The 22,221-nt window shown below is 47.4% G+C and overlaps 1 protein-coding gene across 8 annotated transcripts in view; it reads right to left on the bottom strand.

Annotated features, from left to right (window-relative positions):
• The window catches only part of RAPGEF1 (Rap guanine nucleotide exchange factor 1), an 85,620-nt gene that overhangs the window by 16,991 nt on the left and 46,408 nt on the right, over positions 1 to 22,221 (bottom strand). For 4 of the 8 annotated variants that reach the window (XM_032200275.1, XM_032200273.1, XM_032200270.1 and 1 more), the window contains 5 exons: positions 20,670 to 20,793; positions 19,177 to 19,360; positions 18,100 to 18,603; positions 11,529 to 11,731; positions 8,600 to 8,758 (listed from right to left, as the gene is read on the bottom strand). In XM_032200275.1, coding sequence (XP_032056166.1) covers positions 8,600 to 8,758; positions 11,529 to 11,731; positions 18,100 to 18,603; positions 19,177 to 19,360; positions 20,670 to 20,793 — 1,174 coding nt within the window. The remainder of the gene's footprint in view (positions 1 to 8,599; positions 8,759 to 11,528; positions 11,732 to 18,099; positions 18,604 to 19,176; positions 19,361 to 20,669; positions 20,794 to 22,221) is intronic. The other 4 variants (XM_032200277.1, XM_032200274.1, XM_032200271.1 and 1 more) reach the window with 2 other exon arrangements.

The raw sequence follows: 22,221 nt of genomic DNA on the forward strand, positions 1-22,221 counted from the left end.
CATCTGAGAAACGTTGGGAGCAAAACCGATAATTGCCCTCCGGAGCAATGAATTCCTCATCAAACCAATCCTTTAATGCAGTGGCTCTAAAAGTCAGTTGAAGAGATGAAAAGAGATCATCTACAGAAAGCTTTATTCCACTATCTCTCCTAATCATCAGATTACTGTTCAGATAATATTAAGCAGGGTGCAGTGGGAGTATGTTGTGCCAAGAAAAACACGAGCAATCCTCTGTCTTTTAACATCTGGTGCTAGTAAGATTTACCACCAGGGTATCTCCAAAACAAGAAGAGAGCAAAGCCGACACCCACCAGAGAGAGAGAGAGAGGGGAAAAAAAAAGAAAGAAAAAAAAAAAAGACAACAATGCTAAACCTGCTGGAGAGGAGCTTTAGGAAGCATCACGTCACCCAAAAACACCATGCTGAAATGAAGCTGAGGTGGTTGCCTGCTCGAGCAACCTGCTGCAGGACAGCGCGCTGCAGAGCTCTCAGGAAGCACACGCACACCCTGCTGTGATGGTAAAAGGAAAAAAAAAGGAAACAAAGGCATGAGTTGGAAAATTCAGGCTACGTTTTTTATGGGGAATTAAGCAGGTGATGAAATCAAAGCTCCGTCCATCACCTCGGTGGTGTTTGTTGGTTTCCTTTTCCTACCTCTGAAATAGGCAATAGCTTAAAAATCTGAACGGAGAACTGTCTCAGGCTCGAAGCCCGGGCAAAGAAGTTTTTCCACTACAAGCTGGAAAGGAAACAAAGGTCCACGGCTAGACTTTACCTTCCACCACCCCAGTCCTCCAGCGGCTGCCCTCCGCCGTGCCTCGAGTCCGGCTGTGCTCTGGGTGCTGTCTAGGGGCCCCAAACGAATCGCGGGCCATAATACAGAGGAGCAGAGGGAGATGCTTTGGAAAGAGAGCTTAAAAGACTACTGAAGAATAATCAAAATGCAAATCCCTACCACATGCCCGTGGCTGAAAGGAGCCTGGCTCTAGGACAGGCTCCTCTCCCTTCCTGCTCGTCTCTTCACGGGTGAGCAGCCCCGGCTCCAAGGCCACCGTCCGCTCGTGGTGCTGCCTCGTAACAATGACAAGTCTAATCTCTCTATTTGCTTTCTGCCCAGATAAATGCTCTACATTTATTCATTTTCACTTGCATGGCACAAAACGCTAAATCCCTCGTAAGACTCCAGGCTCATGACATCACCTTGGCTCAGCAGATTCATTGTGCCTGCCCCGTCCCCCCGCTATTCCATGATCTCACCGCCGCTAACGCGCCAACTAATGCCCCGAGTCCCGGGCCAGTCCCCACAGATAGAATTGGAGCAGAGCACAAAGAACATGGACCTCCCACCACTCCTGTGATGGCTCGAGAAGGCAAACTGCTGCCCCAATGGTGAGATATAACACTGCCATAAGGGAAATGATTTTCTCCAAAACGGGTTGCGTCCCAGTGCCTCCGCTGCTGGGCTTCCTGCACCCTAGCAGGCACCCTGCTGTCCTTTACTTTGCAGCTGATGGGCATCTTCCACCGAGGTCCCCCCCAAAAGTTACCATCTCCGACTTGCTGAACCTGGAGAAAAAGTCAAGGTTTTGCAGGGAAGCAGCAGAGCTCCTTCAGACCATGAGCAAGGGGAACTCCTGGCCTCAACCGCATCGCCTGGGGACAGGCAGGCGTCCTCGAAGGGCTCACGCCGTGCCAGGGCAGCAGCAGGGTTAGTTCAGGCCAAACGGGGGCCGGAGGCTCGGCAGCTGGTGGGCTGCGTGGTGTGCAGCCTGCAGGCTCAGGGAGATGAATTACTGCTGCTAGGGAAGGAAAATCTGCACAGCTTCTGACTTGCAGAATTTCGGAGACATTAATGCCAATTCGAAGGCAATTTAGGCCTAAATATAGCACGACTTTGCATCAATTTTAAAACTCTGAATGTGGATACGTTACTACTGACAATCTGTACACATTCATCTCCCCTTGGCCTTGCCAGTGCGCCTTTCAAAACAATATCTTGGCACGAGGTGCGTAGAAAGTACCAGCTTAAGGCCCAGGTAGCCAGGAAAACGCATTCATCTTCATGATGGGATCCGTGATCCATCACTTCACGGTGCAGACACGCTCTCAGCATGCTTTTAACAAAGGGAACGGCCCAGGGAAGCCTTTGGTGAGCTGGCATTCATTAACCAGGCTGCTCTCAGCTCCCGGTCCCGTACAGCTGCAGCTCGGAGCAGGCAGCCAGGAAGAGCCCTCCTTCCTCCCCTCCTTCCTCCCCGGCAAGCAGCTCGGGAATTCCAGCTATGCAGCCATGCTGGGACAAGAGCCAAGAATGCAGCATAGTTGGAAAGTGGAAAAACACCCTGCGGTGGAGATGATGTCCATATGGCACCCATTCCTGCTGCGCCCCTTGGCCAGCCCGGCCCAGCCCAGCCGGCAGCTGCAGCAGGAATTGCTGCGATGGTTTCCGCAGGGTTTGGGCGGTGTTCGGCTCTGGGAAGCCGTCATCCTGTAAAATCCACGCTTATTTTGGGAGGGGAGAGGCCATTCAAGACAACTGTCATAAGCAAATTCGTCCTCCCCTGGCCCCACAAAATCACAGGCAGCGGTTTATCTTGGAAACTTATCAGTGCTGTTGTTTTTTTTTTTCATTCTGCTTCTTGGTGATTTTATTTTTTTGGGGGGTCAGTAAGGCCTCAGTGATGGCTGTACTGACCAAACCTCCTGCTCCATGGCTTTGCTTTAGGTGAAATAATTTGAAATAATTTTGGGGAAGCTAGAAAGCAACCAGATCCTTTGAGAACCGATGTTTTCCTCTTTCCAAACGCAGAGTATGCTGCCAGGCTCCTAGCAAGGGACCAGAGGACGGTCTCCCGCTGCGGGGGATTCTGACCTGCAACAGCAAATGGCCAACACAGGGAGCAAAGAGAGCAAAGAGAGATCCCTCTCCCCTTACCAGTAAAGTATATTTATAAAAAGCTCTCTGTCACTTGGGAAGCATTCCCACGAAGCGTGCTCTCAGCGAGAAGCAATCTCCTGAGAGCAGCAGGAGCCGACTTGCCCAGACCTGACAGTTTACGCACACTGACACCAGCGCGGCACACGGGGCTGCCAGGGATGGCACCTTTCAACATCCCCAAGCTGCTGCCTTTGATTTTTAGTTTTAGAACAGCTTTCCATCGTTAACAGGGGAGTCACAGGATGTCCCAAAGGTCAGTGACATTAGAGACGTTTATTTGGATTAGCTGGCAGGAGATAAACACTAACAGAAAACTTCTTATTTCAAGAGTGATGCTTCTCAACACCCCCTAGGCACGGCTGACCAAGTAACAGGGAGGAAGGGTGTTTATGGCAGTCACTGACTGCCAGCAACAGCAATCTCCATCCTAAATTCGGAGCTGAATTCAATTAAATGGCTGTCAGAGCATCTGCAGCATCAGCAGCCCCCGTCTTTACCTTTTAAGCAAAGCCTTCTCAGTCGCCCTACCGACTTCTGCCAAATTAATCTGCAATCTTGCCAGACACTCCCAGATCAGATAGAGCATCAGAATTCCAAAACACGACGCTATCAGAGGAAAGGATCAATCTTTTAGATCTCCTCTGCTAAGGCTATTAAGAGAGAAACGTGGGCACCGCGCCAGAACTGGATGCCCAGATTCTAACAGCGGAGAACTGTGCTCGCAAAACCCTGGGCGTTGCACAAACCCGAAGAATATAATTACACAGACAACTATTGGAAAACACTTCCTATCTCATGACACAATGCTGGACTTCCAGGTACTTTTGCTAATGAGGAAGGAAATGCTCCTACAATGAATGGCTGGAAACACAGGCTGCCAACAGACCGGCTTCAAGCACTGCCACAGGAAAGGCAGGAACCCCTCGTGCCTGAATGCTTCGCGGCGAAGCCTCTGACCCGGCTGCACGGCTGACCTCGCTATTTTTAAATAGTGGTCAGCACAGCAGATGGATGGACGGGGTTTCGGTTCCCTTGGGAAAGGGTCTCCTGGCTTCTGCTTCAAAAGCGCAACATCTGAACCCTCCTTAAGGGAGAATTTCTTAAGGGAAGGCTTCTTGTACAACCTTGCAGTGAGAATGGCTGGGGGGATGAGAAGGTTTGCAAGACTCAGTAACCATGCTATCGTGTATCTCTCTTGAAACTATCAGGAGAACTCAATCTGATCACAAACACAGCATCAGCTCCTGGCTGTCCTGTGAACAATACCACCACATCTGGCAGACAGATCTTTCAAAGGCAGAGCGTGGAGATGGAGACTCCCAAAGCCAGCCACATAAAAACGTGGCATGTGGCCTGTGAAACCAGCAGGCTGACTGTTTAGAGACCTATGCAGAGACAGAGAGTGCAAGATAAATGTAAGCACCCGGAGGAAGTGCCTTTCTGAAGCAGGATTCAGCAATGCTGGCATACAACAGCACTCTTAATACTGCCATGCAGGCTTGCTGCGGGCAGTGGAAATGAACAGAAATGCAAAAGGAACATGAAACAGGAAAGGCAAAACAATACTGAGCACTCAACAGCTGCTTAAATGGACGCAAACCTTGTTTCCCCTTTCCCTCTGCTCCAAACTAAGGAGCCAAATCCTGCTTAGGACAGAAAGGAACTAACACAGGGATCTCACGGTCCTGGTTTCGTAGTGGCTCCCACCATCAGAGCACCATATGGATCCAAAAAAACGCAGTCTCTGCCAAGGATCGGAGCTGAAGTCTGGGTTGCAGACTGGAACTGAGCTACACAAATAGGAGCAAGGTGGGGAAAACATGCAAAGCACATGTCGGCATTGCGTGCGCCTTTAAACGCTTATCTGACCCTCCTTTTCCTGAACATACATTAACACGCACACAAGAAAGAGAAACAGTTGCTGTGAATTTTCTGAGCATTTTCTCAATTTGCAAAAGAACTGTGGGAGCAAGTGAAAACAGAAGCGCTGAACTAGAGTTTTCATAAGGAAATCACTTATGCTTTCTGGTGGAAGCAGGCAGCCAATTTGGTTCCTTGGCAGTTACTGGAAATGGTTTTTAATTAAGAAGAAAACACAAGGCAAAACAGCATTTAGAGAAAGGTAAGACATTTCTCCATAGTGGAGAACACAGCCAAATTTCCACTAGTGCTATTTGCAGGACTCAGAGAAAACAACTGCATCCCTTGTTTCAACAAAGAAAACTTCCTAGCTGTGAGTGAATGCAAGTCTCTCTGCGGTCTTTGGTGGAAAATACGTAGACAGAGAGCAGTGTATCTTGTCTCCTCAATGATTTCTTCCATCAGTGCAGAGTTCCCCCACTGCCAGGAAGCCGTGAGATTTGATTCCTGCCATTTGGAAATCTGCTCACCCATTTCCAGTCAACAGCACAACGAGATGGAAAAGGCAGCATCTCTGTCTCACAATGGGAAGGGAGGGAGGAGATCTGCTGGGGAAAAACTTCTGCAAACCAAGTTTAGGATAGGAAGGAGGATGCATTCTTACTGCATACCTCCTTCCCCACTGTCTGGCAACAGAGAGTTGCTTTCAAAAGAGAGGGGAATCCCTAAAATGACTCTTGACATTATGATCCAGTTGTCCCGGCAATGTGAGATTTCACGGTGTAACAGCGAGGACGATGATGCTGTGTTTCCTTCCAGCATCGGCCCACACTACAAACATGACCCTTGCTGGCACAGAGGCTAGACACGAATCAGACTCGGTGAAAAACAGACCCAACTTGCCAAACCTATGAGGTTTGATCCAGTTGCTTAAGATCTGCCTCTATCCAGTAAAAGCTATTACTTCTGACACAATTTCCTGCAAAGAAGGGAAAAGCGCGATTAGTGGGTTCGCAGAGCGCTGGTGGCTTCTGGACTGCAGCAGCGTCTGCAGCTCTGAGGGGAAAGAAAAAAAGAGTCAGGATTCTGGAAAAGAAATTCACGAATCACAAATTAAGAGAGTAAAGATGGTCTGAACTACTTCACTTTTTTTTTTTTTTTCCTCCTTCCTTCAAAGCACCGTCTGAAAAGAACTTTTTTAAGCCCTATAAATTAGTAGTAAGGATGCAGTTGTTACTCCTTTGTGCATAGGCATAGTAAGCTACATGCAAAACATGGTATAGGCTTGGCTTTCCTGATGCCTTCACATGAATAGATTGGTACGGGGCTAGGTGTTCTCCTGGGACTGACTCTTGTCCATCCCAGGCCAGTCTCATGGGAAAAACAAAAGCACGGGGCACTTTCTGGCACTTGGCTATGATTGGAAATCTGCAGAGCACTGCTCACGTTGTGGTAATGCACAGCCATTTGGTTTATTAGCTCCGACTTCCTGGTATTGACCTAAGGAGGGTTTTTCTTCATGTACAGAAGGGATAAAGATTAACGCAGGAGACGTATCGTTTTGATGATCTCCACTGATTCTTTGGGTACGTAGGAGGCCAACCCCTCAGCTGGCTGGTGCACAAAAGGTGTGCTCTTCCTCGAATTAATTCCCCTGCTGGGACCGGTGGATTGCTAATGCTTAGCTCTTAACAGGTTTATTGCTCACCACAGTGCTCATCTGAGTGAAAGAGTGCAGAAAACGAAGGCATGAGAATGACAGGAGAGGAGAGCAATGCACACGAAGTGCTCCTGGTGCAGCTTGGAGCATCCCCCACGTGAGAGGCAGTCTTGCCAGGCAATGCTCAGGAGCAGACTGCAAGAAGGGCTCCGAGGTCCTTCTGAGTGCTGGAATGCAGGGTGTCACCCTGGGAGCCATCCAAACCTTGACAGCTGTTTCACTTCTCTGTCTCATTAGGGAGAGGGAAAATGGGATAAACCGTGGCTGTGATATTATATGGGTCAGCTCCGAAGCATGTAAGGACATTGGTATTTTGCAGCTCTGAGACAAAGAGTCACTGTCAAAGGTGAAAATCTCATTTTTGCCTGTGAAAAAATAAACCAGCTAAAGTCATGAGCGACCACGAGATTACCATAAATTAAAGGCATTAATGGAAAAGTCACCACTTTTAATTCAGTTATTTCCTTTGTGCATTTGACAGTGCATTGCCCAACTGTTCTCATTGTTCCTCATGCTTCATTCATTTTCCCTTTACCAAATCCTTGCAAAAATGAGTGAGGATTTTTTAATGAAGTTTTAACATTTCATAAAATAATCTATTCAGAATAATGTAGTCCAAAGCAAGATTAGAACAGGTCAAAATAATTAAGTATGCAGTAACCATTTCCATCTAACCAGGACACTTTTTAAAGTGAACGTGCCCACACATTTTTAGAATGTTATAGCATCATATTTATAGGCTCTCAATTAAATCAAAAATAGTGAAGTGCTTTTACCTGGTCTTACAGTTCTATTTTCAAGGACTGCTATCAAACAGAAAGCTGTACAATTCAGAACTTTTGCATTATTTCAAATTTTAAAACTGTTTTCCACAGACTCATGCAAGCAGTAACCTTACCAGACCTCAGCCTTTAACTATGCAGCCAAATGATGATACTGCTCTCTCTCCTACAAGTGGAAGCTGAAAGCTTTAATTTAGGGCTTGTGAAGTTAACTCTACTTGAATACTTTCTTCTTCAGACCCAGCTAATACCATCATTGCCATTCATTTTTAGAGAACGAGCAAGCGTTGAAATGCAAAGACGGCAGTGACAGCGTGAGGACACGGCTTTCAAACATTTAGCATTAAACTAATTGAAACACTCTTGGTTTTTCTTAACTCTTGCCTGATAATTTCTCCAGAATAAATCTAATTTACTAAATATCCAAGTTACTGTTAAAAAATAATCCATTCTCAGTTGTCATGAGGCAGACAATCAGCACATAACCACACAGCCCTACGTGCAAGCGCTCCTCACGCTGTTGAGCTGCTGGAATCCCATGGTTCGATTTAATTTCATTACATTAACACTTTGTTATTGCTACCATTTAATTTAAGCAGCTGATCACAGATTTAAGCGGTACTTTCAGATTATTATTTCAATTTCAATCATTTTCAGCTCCTCCTGTGGTTCTCTTTTCAGACCAGAGCTGTAGGAGAAGAAACCCTGCTCGTTCGCCAGCAAACCATACAAGCTTACTGGGATTGTTTGGGATCAGGGGATGCGAAGGGAAGCGGACAAGCAAATACGAGATGAAAGATGTGGGAGAGGCCATCTAGAGGAAAAAAAAATTAAGGAGCTGCAGCCACTGTTCCATGCATTTGCCTAAATCCGTGTACTTCAGGGATGGCAGCTCGTTATTTCTCCAAGGGCCAGATTCACGCAGCAGCATTTAATCGACTCATCCACATCGCTGACATTCTGCAGCAGAACAAAAAGACTTGGCAGTTTCAGCGTGCAGCCTGGGGAACATGTAGGTCATGGGAGTGTGCCTTCACACACAGGCCTGATCTCCTCTGCCAGTCCCTCTCCACAGATGTCACTCCAGATGTGGATAGACAGTAATGAAAGCTGCATCTGCCCCGCATTTCATTTAATGAGATTTACACACCAGTTTTATCACCTGGCTGCTTGCTACTGAGTCCCGTAGCCCCCCAAGAGCTTTTCTCTTTACCCAGAACATCAGCACAGGTTGGCACACGAGCATTTAACCACTGGCACAAATACACACACATTACAGAAGTGCAGAAAGCAACTCACCGAGTGCACAGGAAAGGAGCTGTGCCGGTTGAGAAAGGAGTTAGAGACTGACATAGTGAGGCCCTGAGTGGCACCGGTGTCCTCGGGGGTGAAGGGCACTTTAGTTTGCTGGACACAGTAGGAGACAGAAGGGAAAGAAGAGGCAGCATAGGAGGCCTGCTGAAGAGGGGGAAGAAAGCGAGAGACAGAAGAAACAAAGAAAGAAAGCACAGAAAAAGCGATGAATAAAGGCTAAGAAATTGCTAACTGTAAAACAATGAATACAATGGCCTGCTGAGCAAACAGCTATTTGTACAGTTCATCAGCACCAGACACACCGATACCCCCTTCCTGAACTCAGGGGGCACAACAAAAATGACAGTATGAATAATCTTTTTTTCACAAACCTCTTAAAAACAAACGCCCACCTCCCCCTCCCAGTTCACCTGTGGGCAGCTGCTGGCAGGCAGGCTGCTCCACGCGCCCTTTTCTCCCCATAACGCTGGGGACAGATGCCCAAAGGAGCAGGTATGGGCACGAACTGCTGCCCAGCAGGGACCTGGGTCTTCCTCCTGGCTGTTAAGCAGCCATCCCTTGCAGACTACTAGTTTTTTTGGCAATCTGTGGGCTGGAAACTCGGGACTCTCCGGTGGTCTACGGGCCTTCACGGATGCTGCAGGGATACTGGATAAAAACAATGCCCACTGAGTTTTCAGTCCAGCCCATATTATACATTGTTTGCACAAGAGGGAGATATTACGCAGTAAATAATAAATACTATCAGGAATTTCACCTGAATTCACTGCTGTAAGGGGCTGGGGGAGGCTAAGCTGGACCTAGGCTTTCTCAGCCCTGCCTTGTCAAATGTAACATGCAAATATTTCATATACAAGATACGAAACTTGCAAGAAAGGACTTCCTAATTATTATTTTAGGGAGAAGTCCGTCCAGCAAACCTTCCCTGCTGCTGGAGCAGCTGATGTCCACGTGATCTGCTGTTTCAGGATCTCCCTGGGCAGCAGGACCAGAGGAACAATGGAGTCTGATGGCTTTTACAGGGATTGCTGAATGAGCCATTGTCTGCTCACACCACTTTCCCAGCTGAGAGATGAAGGTAGGGGCACAAGGTTGCATTTTAAGAAACTTCTGCTTCAGGCAGAGCATCACCTTGATAATATCAAGCCTGCAAGACTACAAGAATGCCTGCAAGGCAAAGCAGTGACATTTTGGCTGCCCAGGTAATGATTAAAGGGCAGCACAGAAAAGCTTTGCTTCAGCTGACACACTCTAAAAAGGAGCTAGATTTCCCTTCTGCACAATAATGAGCACAGTAATAAACAATTATTAGGACCCAGCTTGAAATCTGTGCGTTGCTACTTACCCTACATGACCATGCAGAGACCATGCTATCATTAGGAACTGTCACTAGGGCATGGTCACCTCTAAGAGGAGGTAGGGCAAGGGACTACAAGGGACCGTGCAAGGATCTCTCTGACAAGGGGACCAGAGCCCCTGGGGAAGTGCCTGATCCTTCAGAGAGGAGTCCTGAAGAGCCTTCTGTATCCCTAAAAATTGGATGGGTCGGGACGTTTAAGGTCTCACCCCCACAAAATAATAATGCGTAATACTCAGTTTACTTAACATTTGGCCAGGAATGTTCATTTTTTAGGACTCCTATCTGTGTCAGAGGAATGTAGTTATGTGAATTCCCGCACTAGAACTCTGTGTAGCTTTTCCCAATTCCTTAAAAAGTAGCTCTCTGGGACAGTCCAACTTTAGCACAGATAAGGGCAGCACATATTGCAACAGTTGCCCTGATGATGGTAAGAGCATGGCTCTGCTCCAGCATCTCCTCCTGTTTTATTAAAGCCATGGCCGATGTCAGTCAGATAGCATTGACAAAAACGATGCATTTTAAAAACATTTTAGCTGTTCTTTAAAAAAAGGTAATATGAAGAAAAATATAAACAAGCCCTCTGAGGTTGGAGTCAAAAATGAGAAAGGAAAAAAAGGTCCGTAAAAAGAAATAGGACAAAATCTATTTTATTTCAGCCACTGAGGCTGGAAATAAAGCTGCTGCTGCTGCCATTGCTGAGGCCAGGACTTCATCCCCCACGTGGAAAATGGGGCTCATGTAGTGTTCAACTCTATGCACATACACTTGTGGACGTGCCTTTATGTGCCAGTAGGCTGAAATGGCCAGAAGATCACTGTGAAAATCCATTTTTCAGAAGGCAATTAACATTCTTGTTAAATGGCAATAAATGAAACAATTTCACCAAACAAGCCAAACCAAACCAAGCTAAAAAAGCACCACCAAAGCCCTGGGGCACACAAAGGCAGGGGTGCCACTGGTTCCTACGGCCACAGAACTGCAGAAAACAGGTAAAATCCTGAATCTCAGAAGGGGGCTGATGTGTGGAAAACAAGCACGAGTTAAATAATGGCTGGACCAAAGTTCTGTGGCTCTGGCAAAGATTGAGCCATAAAAGCAGTGATTATGTTTAAATGGTTATTATTAGTGGCATCCTTGACAACAAATTCAAAACAACATTGGGAACAACAGTGCAGCAATCTCTCGAAAATTGTGTCGCCCAGCGTGTCAAAATCTTCAAAGCACTCATCATTAAAAAAGCCTCCAGTCTGGCACAGATTCAGCTGTGCCATGTGGAAGGCTAACATCTCATTTTCAGGGCATTTCAGGACTTTGAGAGCTGACGGGGAATAGTCTGAACGCGGGGTTAAGAAAGGAGCACAGGAGCTCAAAGCAGATGATGCAAAACGCCTGAAAACGTGTTAACAAGATGGCAAGGAACACGGGGTGGGTAACACCACTGAGACATCCATCCTCCCACAACCACAGCCTGTCAGGAGGAGGAGCAGCAAACCCAGAGCTGCTCCCACCAGGCTGCTGCGCCCTGCTGGGGAGGGCACCGCGGGTGTCACTCACCAGCTGCCGCTGCTTCGGGGGGAGAGCGGGTGGAGGTGCCAGGTCTTGAGAGGGTTCTAAGCTGATGAAGGAGTCGTTGATGCCATAGACTTCCCTGAGGTGCTTGTTCTTCTGCTGGTAGATGTGCTCGTTCTGCGGGGTCTGGTAGAACATGGATGGCTGCGGCTCCGAGTAGTCTTCCACGAACTGCATGTAGGCCAGCACTGCAACACAAAAGGGTCACGCTCACTGCTTCTGGTCTGCGTGCTGCAGCCTGTCCTGCCCCAAGCAGGCACGGTGCCCACCCTCGGAATAAACAGGAGTGATGCCATGCTGCTCTTGCAGCTGGGCCTTGCTTCAGGGCAGCAGCAGCAAGGCTTCTGCGGTGCCTCGCACAGCAGGTTGCAGATCACCTTGGAGGAAAGAATCTGTGAGCTTCCCATCCTGCAAGCCAGCACACAGTGAAAATTGTCACAGGCCACAAACAAATTTGGCACCGGTTTTGCTTAAACCAGTGATGTCTCCAAATAGCTACCTGAGGGGTTTGACTCTCCAAGTCTCAGACCGAACCCCTTCCTCATGTAACCTGGGGCAATCTGGGGAATGTTCCTCAACAGCTGATGCCCCAGGTCACCAAAAGAAAGAGAACGACTTCAGGCTGCTTTGTAGGAGACACAAATCACCTCGCACCTATGCAACCTTGACAGTAAAGCTGTAATAATTCCTGTGCTGTAACAATTTTCCTATCTGTAGTTAGCATGATTTCTAGAATGAGAGGGCTCGCAGTGCTTCCCCAACCTAGCAGCTGATCGAACTTACTGGAAAACACCTGCCTGCACGACCTGTCCCTCAGCTGTTCGTGTGCCACTGCTGGCACAAGAGCCTGGTCTTTTAGAAGTGCCACTGACCTCGCCTTCCTCCTCCACGAGCTCAAATCCAATATCCTTCGCTCCCATCCCTCTCTGAAGCATCCTTGCATCTCTAAATTTGCAACTGAATCCAGCTGATTCTAAAGCATTTCTGAGATGCTGTTTGATGGAAGTTTTAAATGGGATCAGATCTCATTCGGGGCACTTTTGCATCTGTAAAATATCCTTCAAAAATATGTGAAAAAGCACACAGGTCTGCCTGCGTAGCTCTGACAAAAGATTAGCTCCTGCTGCAATATTTTAGTGTGGAAGAGGGAGAAAGACACCCAGGAGCATAGGAAGACTATTACAAAACCCCAGAACTATTATGTACGTAATAAATGGAAATCAAATAACTTTAATCTACGTACCTGCAAACTGGAGCAACAGTTGTAGTTAAGTGTCATAGGAAGAACTAACTAGGGCCTTCTTGCAAATATGCTGTCAAGCACAACACCCTCTGATCATTCATCCCCACCCCGATAAATGTGCACTTGTCATTTTCTGTAACTTTGGTCATTAGGAGGCAATCATTCAGCTTCTGCTAGCATTTTCCTTGTACAGCTGAACTGCATGGATGGCTTCAGTGAGAGCTATAAATGCAGTGATCCCAGCGCAGTATTTGCACATCATGAAGCTGGTTCCCATGCTAGCTCCAAGGCAACCCCCCTGTTCACCTGTAAGTGGAGAGACACAGACCAGCCTGCTTCAAACAGGATGCAGCCGTGCGAATGTGTCGGCAGGAAGGAGTCGCTTTGCACCTGTCTTTTGCTCCTTTTTTCAGATTTCCTCCAGTATTTTAAATTCTGCTTAGAAATGGAGCTGACGCAGCTGCCCCTTCCCACAGAATGACATCCCTCCTCCAGAAAATAGAATAAAGAAGAAAAAAAAAAAACACAACAGAGTGCAGGAAAGCTCAGCTGGTACATTTCAATCCCAACCGGCAACACCTGCTGTCCCTGTCCTGTGACCCCACACGGGGCTGCCAGCAGACAACCTGTCCGTGTCCCGCAGTTCTGCCAGCTCCCGCAGAGCTCTGCCAAGGCTGCTGCAATCCTGACCTTCGGCACCCCTGCTGTGTGTTCCTTGCTCCTCTTCCTCCCCCGGCCACCTTCCTGGCTTCCCAGCACTGCACCAAGATGACAGTCGCCATCCTTGCTGGTTTAAACCATTCCTCTTGGAATGGAGTCTTGGTACAGAAAATACCGAATTACTGAAATAATGAGTGTTTTGGAGTACCTGCAATTCCGTTGACTCGGGTGTTCCCATTAATACCTGCACCCCAAAAATGCATTTAGATATTTAAACAACTTCAGAGGGTAAGTTCCGAGATATTTCTATAGCAGCAAAAGTGAACTAAGGATCCAGACTCCTTGGAGAAGGGTGGAGGACAAGAGCTTCAGGGAAAAGGCCACATTCTGAGAGCTCATCAACTGATTAGGACAAAAGCCAAGAACTTGGGCTTGGCAGTCCTGGTATAATGCAGCTGAAATTGCTCAATTGAGACCAAGCCTTCATGCAGTTACCTACAAAAACAGCGCTACACTTGGTGCTCAGATCCCAAGACCGGGATCAATAGCTGAGTTCCTGGGCTCAGCAGCCTGTTTGGCAGTAGGGACTTGGGAAGTGTTGGTGAAAAGGGTAACACATTAGATACTTGCGTAAAATTGAATTACTGTAATTCAAGGTAGGAAGCCTGAATGCTGCTGAGAGCCTTAACTCAATCTGTAAGGGAATAATGAAGAGCTCTTTTATCTCGGCTCTTTATTAGGCTAATGCATCCTATTGCCAGGGCAGCTCCCATGCCCTGCTTGTTACTACTCGTCTGAGGCGGGCGAGCATGTCTCTGCCTCTGCTTTGTCTTCATCTCCGTTTTTAGGTGAAGCAAAAAACAGTTGGGATGGTGAAATACAAACCTGGCTCAGAAGTAGGGACTGCAGAGCGTAAATGAAAACAGGCATCGTTAAACCGCTGCCCATCTTCAGCAGGGTACTAAGGCAGCGGGACCACTCCTGAGGCTGCTGTTTGCCAAGGGTCTTTTCTCTCCCCTCCCCTCCCTGGTGTGGTTTTTAACAAGGCAGAAATTTAAAAAGCAGATGGGAAATTACATCACCGGCTCAGATCGGGCCGCACGCCCTGCAGCGGCTCTGTGAAGAGGGAGGGGATGGGGGCTGCAACCTCACCCGTCAGCAGCCGGGTGGAGTGACACGGTCTGAAAGCAGCACCCGGGAGAGAAGGGAGGAGTGAGACACAGAGAACCTCTCCCACCACAGCACCATGCCCAGCTTATGTCAGTTCTGAACCAAGGCAGAAAATATTTGAAAGAGGAGAAAGAAAAAAAAATAAAATAAAAACAACCAACGACTGACTGTGGCTACTGTGGCTAGGAACACCTTGCCTGCAGTGCCTCGGCTGTCGTTTCTGGACAAGCTAAAGCTGCTCAGGGATCGGTGGCGTACACCAGCTCTGCCCACATGGTTAAAACTCACGGGTACTGCTCACGCTGTGCCAGGCGGCCGCTAACGGTGCTGGGGGAGCTCCGCAGCCGGCAGGAGCAGCTGCTGGTCCAGGAAGCAGGGAGAAAATAGGCAGCAAACCATTTGGTGTCACAAGAACACCCGTGGACCTGCGGTTCCTGGGGCCTGCAAGGAATTCCTAGAAGATTATGAGCAGTAAGGTGCATCTGCAATACAATAAGGCACAGCAGTACCTGATGAAGAGAACCCCCCAGGGTTGTGGTGCTGTGTCAGCAGGCTGCGCTACAACCAGCCCCGCACAGCAGTGACAGAGCCACGAGCATAGGCAAAAGCCAAAATAATGGAAATTTTAAAGTTACATCACACATCAGTGCAGAAGTCAAGGTCAAAGAAGCCAGTCTTTGTCACCTCTGGGAGGAGAGCTGTTTTTCAGAGCTCCCATTACACGCTGGCTCAGCCCAGAATGCCCCCAGCACGGCTCCTGCAGTTAAGTACCAGCTGCTTGCGGGGCACCAGGCTGCATTTTGTTCCCAGTGACAGGGAAGGAAACATGAATAAGTGCCTCGCCACCAGTCTGCAAGCTGGCTGGGGGGAGGATCTTGCTATTTCTGACTCCAGGCTCTTCAAGGCAGAAGCTGTTCCCTGTCTGTGCCTTGTACAGCAGGAGCGCGAGCGGTGCTCAAGCAGAAGGCTGGAGTCATTTGCCCCTAGCACAGTAGCATGTACAGCACAGTAAAAGCACAATTCATGCCAGTCTAAAAGGCTTACCACTCCCCTGTTTAAATTATAGAGAAGTCAACTCTTGGAGGTCCCTCTGAGCATAGCTCCCAGCAGTACACATGGTGGACTCAAGCTGGATTTGCTGTTCATTATTAATAGACCATCAAAGTCTCTGCTGCAACATTTCCTGCCAACCACCAAAGGACGACCCACAACAAAGGGACTAAAACCAAGTCGCATTTGTGACAGCTCTAGATCTTTAACAAATTCATGCATCTCTTCAGGATTCCAGGAGTTTGCTGGGGCTGTGCAAGCAGCACCGCCTCATCCGTGCTACTACACAAGAATATCTACAGAAATCAGCCTCTGGGCCCCCAACCCTGGGTGCTACTATACGGCCTGAGTAATGCTTCCTTGCCCTTTTTATGTTGAAAATAAAAGTAAAACTAACAACCACAGATCTGTGGTGTGATAATCGGCGAAGGAAACAAGTTTAGTGTCACATGAATGCAGCTAAAGACCTGCAGCAGTCAGGTATCACCCAGGCACCACTACAAGCTCTGCACCAAGGAGGCTTTATCAGGCCAGCAGAGCTGTCAACACATTAGATAACAGCTTCTGCTTTTCCTAACAATGCAATCTGATCAATCCCCCGAGCTTCTGATAGTGCCAGATGACAGTTAGCTCTGTTCTAACATCAAAGAAAATTCACGTACGAGGCCTTGCTATTGAGGTTAAAAGTGTGCGCGGGCAATAAATGAGAAGAGAGCTTTTAAAATCGGTTTTAAAGTAACCCCTTGACATCTTATATGATAAGAGAAAACAAAGACATGGGGCTTAGAGAGAAAAGCAAACAGCCCAGGTCTCTCTTTCAACTGTCCAACTGCCTTTTAGCCACGGCCCATCCCGGCGCCTCTCCCCACTAAAGCTGTCTACGTGTACAGAGGCGCGTGGCCCTGCGTCCATCCCTGCCTGCCTGATGTCAAACCATCCTGGCCCAGCCCTCGGTATTCATATGCAGAGCCCACACGGCCTGACCCTACGGCGAGGAGGTTCTGTACCCATCCCCTTGCAGCTGATGCTGCATGCAAGTATTTAGAGCAGCAGGAACCGTAACAAGCAGCCCTGGCTGTGCACCGTGCCAGCATTTATTTCCTTTCTGTCATTTGCAAACCAGCATCTCAGCTCCTTTTTACTTGCTTTCTGTGTCTTTTAACTGTTTGCTTACCAGAGAGAGACAGAAGAGCTTTTCTGTGTATGGGGACACTCAACTACAACCAGACTACTACAACCTGACCACCACTTTCAGGTGGATCAGGCTTTGTGATCTGATTAAGATCCCAGGTTTGTACATGGAGCAGTCACTTAAACATCCTGTAGATGCTTTAAGCCAATGCACTTTTCATTTCTTTTTTATTTTTTCTTTTAAAAATTGCCTGTCACAGTAAGCTACAAAGGAATGGACAAACCACGGATGCTGTAGCACAGCACACCAATCTCACTTCCACCTTATTCCCAGTGAAAACGCTATTAACTACAGAAATGAGCCAGAAGGCCAGTTCAGCGCTTTTCCATCAGCTCTTCACTTGGGCTGCAAACCATACAGCTTAACGCTGCTGATCCAGAAGTTGCACACCCGACCTTCTGATGCAGTGCATAACTGCACAGCTAGCCAGTGACCAGTAAAATAACATCCACTGGATCTCCCTGTATAGTCCACCGCTGCCTTGTCAGATCAGTATGGCTGCTTTTCTGCCAAGAGGTTTCACATTTATGTGGCCATGAACTAACAAAATTAGAATAAGGTCACGAGCTTGAACTGCAGTCGGCACTGGTGTGCCAGGAGCCTGGCTGGGGATGGCGAGTCTTTGCGTTTAGAGGCTGCTCATTTTAATGATGTGGGAAACTCTTAGGTGTCCAAAGGAAATGAAATCCTGTAGCAGAACAGCAGTGTTGGACACGAGGTTAACAGGGTTGTCTTGCACAGCTATGTGGGTGACTATGTTCTTATTGCCAAATAACTGCACTGGCAGTGCTCAGTTTTGGACAGAAAAGCAGCCCTTTCTCTGAGCTCTTGGAAGGTACCCAATTCTTTTCTGCACTGGGAAAACATTTATAAAATGGGGGAAGGGATGGACATAAAAAGGGAAGACAAACCAGGAAGATTTGGAAGACAGAGTGTCTCAGAGCTTCACACGTAAGTAATGAAGACAATCTTCATTACTTCAGAGCAGAAGTAATGAAGATGCTGTGTGTTGCCATCTCCTCTGGGCCTGGACCATTCCAGGCTCAGTCATTCCCTGTCCACCAAAGACGGGCACTTCCCTGCCATGCCTTTGACACTGACCATGAGTGATTTTGACACTTATCCCCATGTGAGCAAGGGCTTGGGGTCACCATTACTTAGTGGTCATCAGAAATATGGCAACGGCAAGAAAAGGGAAAGGTAAAAATAAAAGTAATACCCAAACACAAGAACTTGCTTACTGTGTTTGTTTTTCTTCTCCGGCAGAGGTGGTGGCTTCTCTGGGTCACTGTTAGAAAAGTCAGCCATTAATTCGACCGGTGCTGAAGAGTTTCCTTGCTGGAAGGGCAAAACAGCAGCAAGTGGTGTGAAGGGTATTGATGCGACAGACCCTGCGTTCTGCATGTCGTCCTCTGAGATGTTATCATATTGTGAAGGGTGTCTTTCATACGAGATCCTGCAGCCTGAGTTATCTGAAGTCTGAGAGGCTGCGCTCCTCCTCTTCTTTTCTGGTAAAGCTGGAGGAGTCTCTGTTGGCTGCGCAGCTCCTGAGAGGCTGCAAAATTCCAGCGGAGGAGAGCTGCCCTGTGGGAGCTGGAAAGTATGTCCATGGAAAGGGGAGCCAGACTCGCCCAGGGACTCTGGCAAGGGGCTGAGGATACCTGGCACCTGCTGAGGTATCTGATCAGCATTCGAGAGGTCCTGCTGCAGGAATTCATAGTCCGGGTCATAGTGATCAGATTGATCTGGTTAAACAGGGAGGAAAGGAGAATCATCCATCAGTTTCTCTCTTTTACCGTTCAGCCCATCCCATTCCATCAGTTAATTAAGCTGTTCACTTAATCAGAGCGCACTATTCTCTTAATCTCCTTGCAACGGGGACCATCTTGCTACACCTTCAGTAAAGCCCAGACTAAATAAAACTCTTACCTTAATTCTTCATGCTAGCAAACAAACAACACAAATTCAATAGGTAGGTCACTGCAGACATCACTATATTTCATATTTACATTTTTGTTTTATTTCCTAGAAGTCTAGCAGGGCTGCTACTTCCTACTGATGTCTGCAGGCAAGGTTGAAATCAACCAAACATTCCCCTTGAGAGCTGAATTGAGTTTGAACACAATCATCTATAGCTAGGGAACACATTCCCCTGGGCTTTTTCCTATCCAACGGGATGTAATTCTGCACAGAACCGCCTGCAGTAACTGCAGGCTGACAGTTACAAGCACAATCTATTTACTGCGTCATGGCTATGACAGCTCCCAAACGGGAGTGATGGGGGCTCCTTCGGCAGCCCTGGCCACGTCCCTGCTTACCTAACGTTTCACAGCTTGTGTTGCGAGAGCACTGACCGCTGTCGCGGTCCAGAGAGGAGAGCTGCTCGTCTGACTTGCTGAGTTTGCCGATGCTGCTGCACGGTGAGAGGCGAGGAGATTCCCCCCCATAGGAGTGGCTTCCACCTGACAACCTTCTCTGGGCATAGCAGTCAACATCAAAATCCTGAGGCAGAGCAAACAAAAAACCAAAACAACAAATCATCAGCATTCCTGGCGGCTTGCTAGTTTTAAGGACCAACCCAAGGAACAAACACCTGACAGCTGTGGTAAGAAAACCAGGGAGGGAGAGGATCAGTGCTGCTCGCCCTCCCTATTTAGACACCAGAACCCCAGAAAAACTCTGATTAAAGGGCACGTGGCAGAGCAAGCCTGTGTAGGGAGCTCTGTGTGCATTTGCAGGGCGTGCTGTGATCCACAGAGGACATCACCAGCTGCTGAGGTGAGTGAGTTCCTCACCGCCACACACAGCTGACGGCTGTTCATCAAGGCACTGATACGAGGTAACTGGATGGCAAGAATTCTCATTAAATAACGGGCTTCATCAAATATTTGGTTAGTTTTTGTGTATGCAAAGGGTAAATAAGAGATAGTGGGATGCAGCTAACGTCAGCTCTCTGTGCCTATGACTACATTTCTATTTCAGAAATTACCTCAGGCCAACCTCTCAGGTATTCCCACCCCTGCAAACCAGTGTAAGTGTGATCGTACCAGTAACTGAGGCACTGCCACGGCTTTAGCTGGGTCAGCCAGCTGACAGCAGAGGCTCCCTCCCTAAGCCAGAGCTGAGGAGGACAAGATTCGATTTTGCTGCACTTTTAACATGATTCAAGTCCTCACTGCTGAGTCAATCAGTTTCTGAAGGTGTGAAGAAAAATGATTCATTTACAATCCTGTAAACCCCACATTAGCATAAGCGATAGGCTATGACTAACACACACAGCCCGAAGTTTTCCATGCTTCTACCAGAAAATTTGCAAATCTCCCCAAAGCACCTGTAGCCGTCAGAGCAGATGCTTACATTACTGCTTAGGTTAAAAGATGTCTTAAACTGAGACTGGATGGATACAGACCTCTGATGTCAATCTGCTACAGGATCCCTGGCCTGTAAGTAAGCCTTGGTAATATCCTGTAAGTTCAGCCAACCGCCCTACACCCTGGTCTATTTGACACAGCACCACTCTACCTTTCTGATTTTCACATTCTGCTACACCTCAAGGCAACAAAGTTTGTAGAAATTCATTATTCAAGTACAACAGCAATGTAAAAAAAAAACTCAGCTCCTTCCCATGATTTCTTACATCAACGTTCCTGCCACTAAAGCTCCCGTTGCAGCACTCCTCAGTATGGGGCTGCCTGGGACGAGCAGGGGCGTGTTGGGAACCGCACGGCTGCAGGACCCAGCATTTCTCTGAGCTTCTGCTCCGCTCCGCAGCACGTCCCCCTTGGCTTTCACAAAGGGGTGATGCAATTACCTGTCTGTTGATTCCAACGGGTAAACTGGACCCACTGGTGGCTCGACTCATGGGGGCCACAACTGCCACTCTGGTTGGGGAAGGTGCTGATTGCCGCTTTTTAGGGGGCAAGGCTGGAGGAGGGCTGCAAGACACAAGAGGCATTAATGCTTCCATTACTCAACCATCAGAAAGACTTTCAGAGGCTTCAGGAGCTGGCTTTGCAGAAAGCCTTTGCCTTGCTAGGCTCAAACCTCACAGTTTCTTGTCCAAAGCTGGCCAGAAGCTATTCAACGAAGTGGTGACAAACACCGATTTAAGAACACTCTCACAGGGAAGGTCCTGTGCAATGATTTATTTTTTTAAGCTTGGAAAAGAGTTAGTGTTTCAGAAACAAAAATAATTGCTGTTTGAAAAATTATTTTTAATGAAGCTAATTAGCACAGCAATTATTTTTAAATGAAAGTGGTGGAAGTCCAAATGAAATGTTTTGGTTGACCTGAACAAGCTTTCATTTCACACAAGTCTCTTCTTCCTCCTCCTCAAACCTTCCAGGTTTGAAAGGGGTTCAAAGTTGCAAAAATTTACAGGTCAGGAAAATTCCGTCTGCCTTTTTCCACTCCTGGTGAACTTGAGGCAACAGGTCAGTCAGTATTGTCATGCATATATGCAGCATGGGCCCACGTTTTGGCATTAATCGGTGTGGATACACACATTATTAAACACCCACTAGTAGTAACCAGTGAGATTTCAACCACTGTACATTTAGGTTTTGCTTCTAATGACAAATAATTCTGGCAGTTACCAAACCTACGAGGTTCCCAAGAGCACACATATTCTGTTCCTGGATCATAATGGGAAATTTTTATAATATAACCCATGAGAATTCATAATACACATTGAAATGGGATTTTTTTTTTCTGCTAACCACAGCCCTCAATGCTGTATTTTCAAATTAGCACACGACACGCATTTTCACACCATCCATTAGCACCAGTACTAGAGAAGAAAAACATCATACACACACACACCAAAAAGCTGTAAATTGGGGGTTTTCTTTTCCGTCCCAAAATAGAACGTAGAAACTTTCATGTGGTTACTCGCAGAACAGGGTAAGAACAGCAGAGTAAAAGATTTTTTTCACACAGTAGTGACTCCTTTCACTCTTAGGCTGACAACCAACGCAGAACCCCCTGGATGTGCAGGACAGGCTGGTAATTTCCAGCCGAGGTTAAGAGAACATTTCCCACTGGATATAAAAGCACACACCACAACTAAAACTGCACAGGAAACTGCTGCGCAGTGCTGTGCAGAACACGGTGTGCATTTACATGGCTTTAAATAAAAGATTTGATGCATTTAGGCAATGCCTCTCATCTGAGAGGCTCAAGCATTACTATCCTCACATAAAAAAAAAAAAAGCAAGGAAAACACAATGAAGGGTACTGCTCAAAACAAGACAAAGAACATAAAGTCATGAACAGACTGCAGGAGCTGCGAAGAATTACCATGGAGGGCTAGAAATGCAGAGGCATTACTAACACTCACAATGACCTCTCATACACATTTTGAC

This window comes from Aythya fuligula, chromosome 19 (genome assembly GCF_009819795.1).
Source record: "Aythya fuligula isolate bAytFul2 chromosome 19, bAytFul2.pri, whole genome shotgun sequence".
Taxonomy (NCBI): domain Eukaryota; kingdom Metazoa; phylum Chordata; class Aves; order Anseriformes; family Anatidae; genus Aythya; species Aythya fuligula.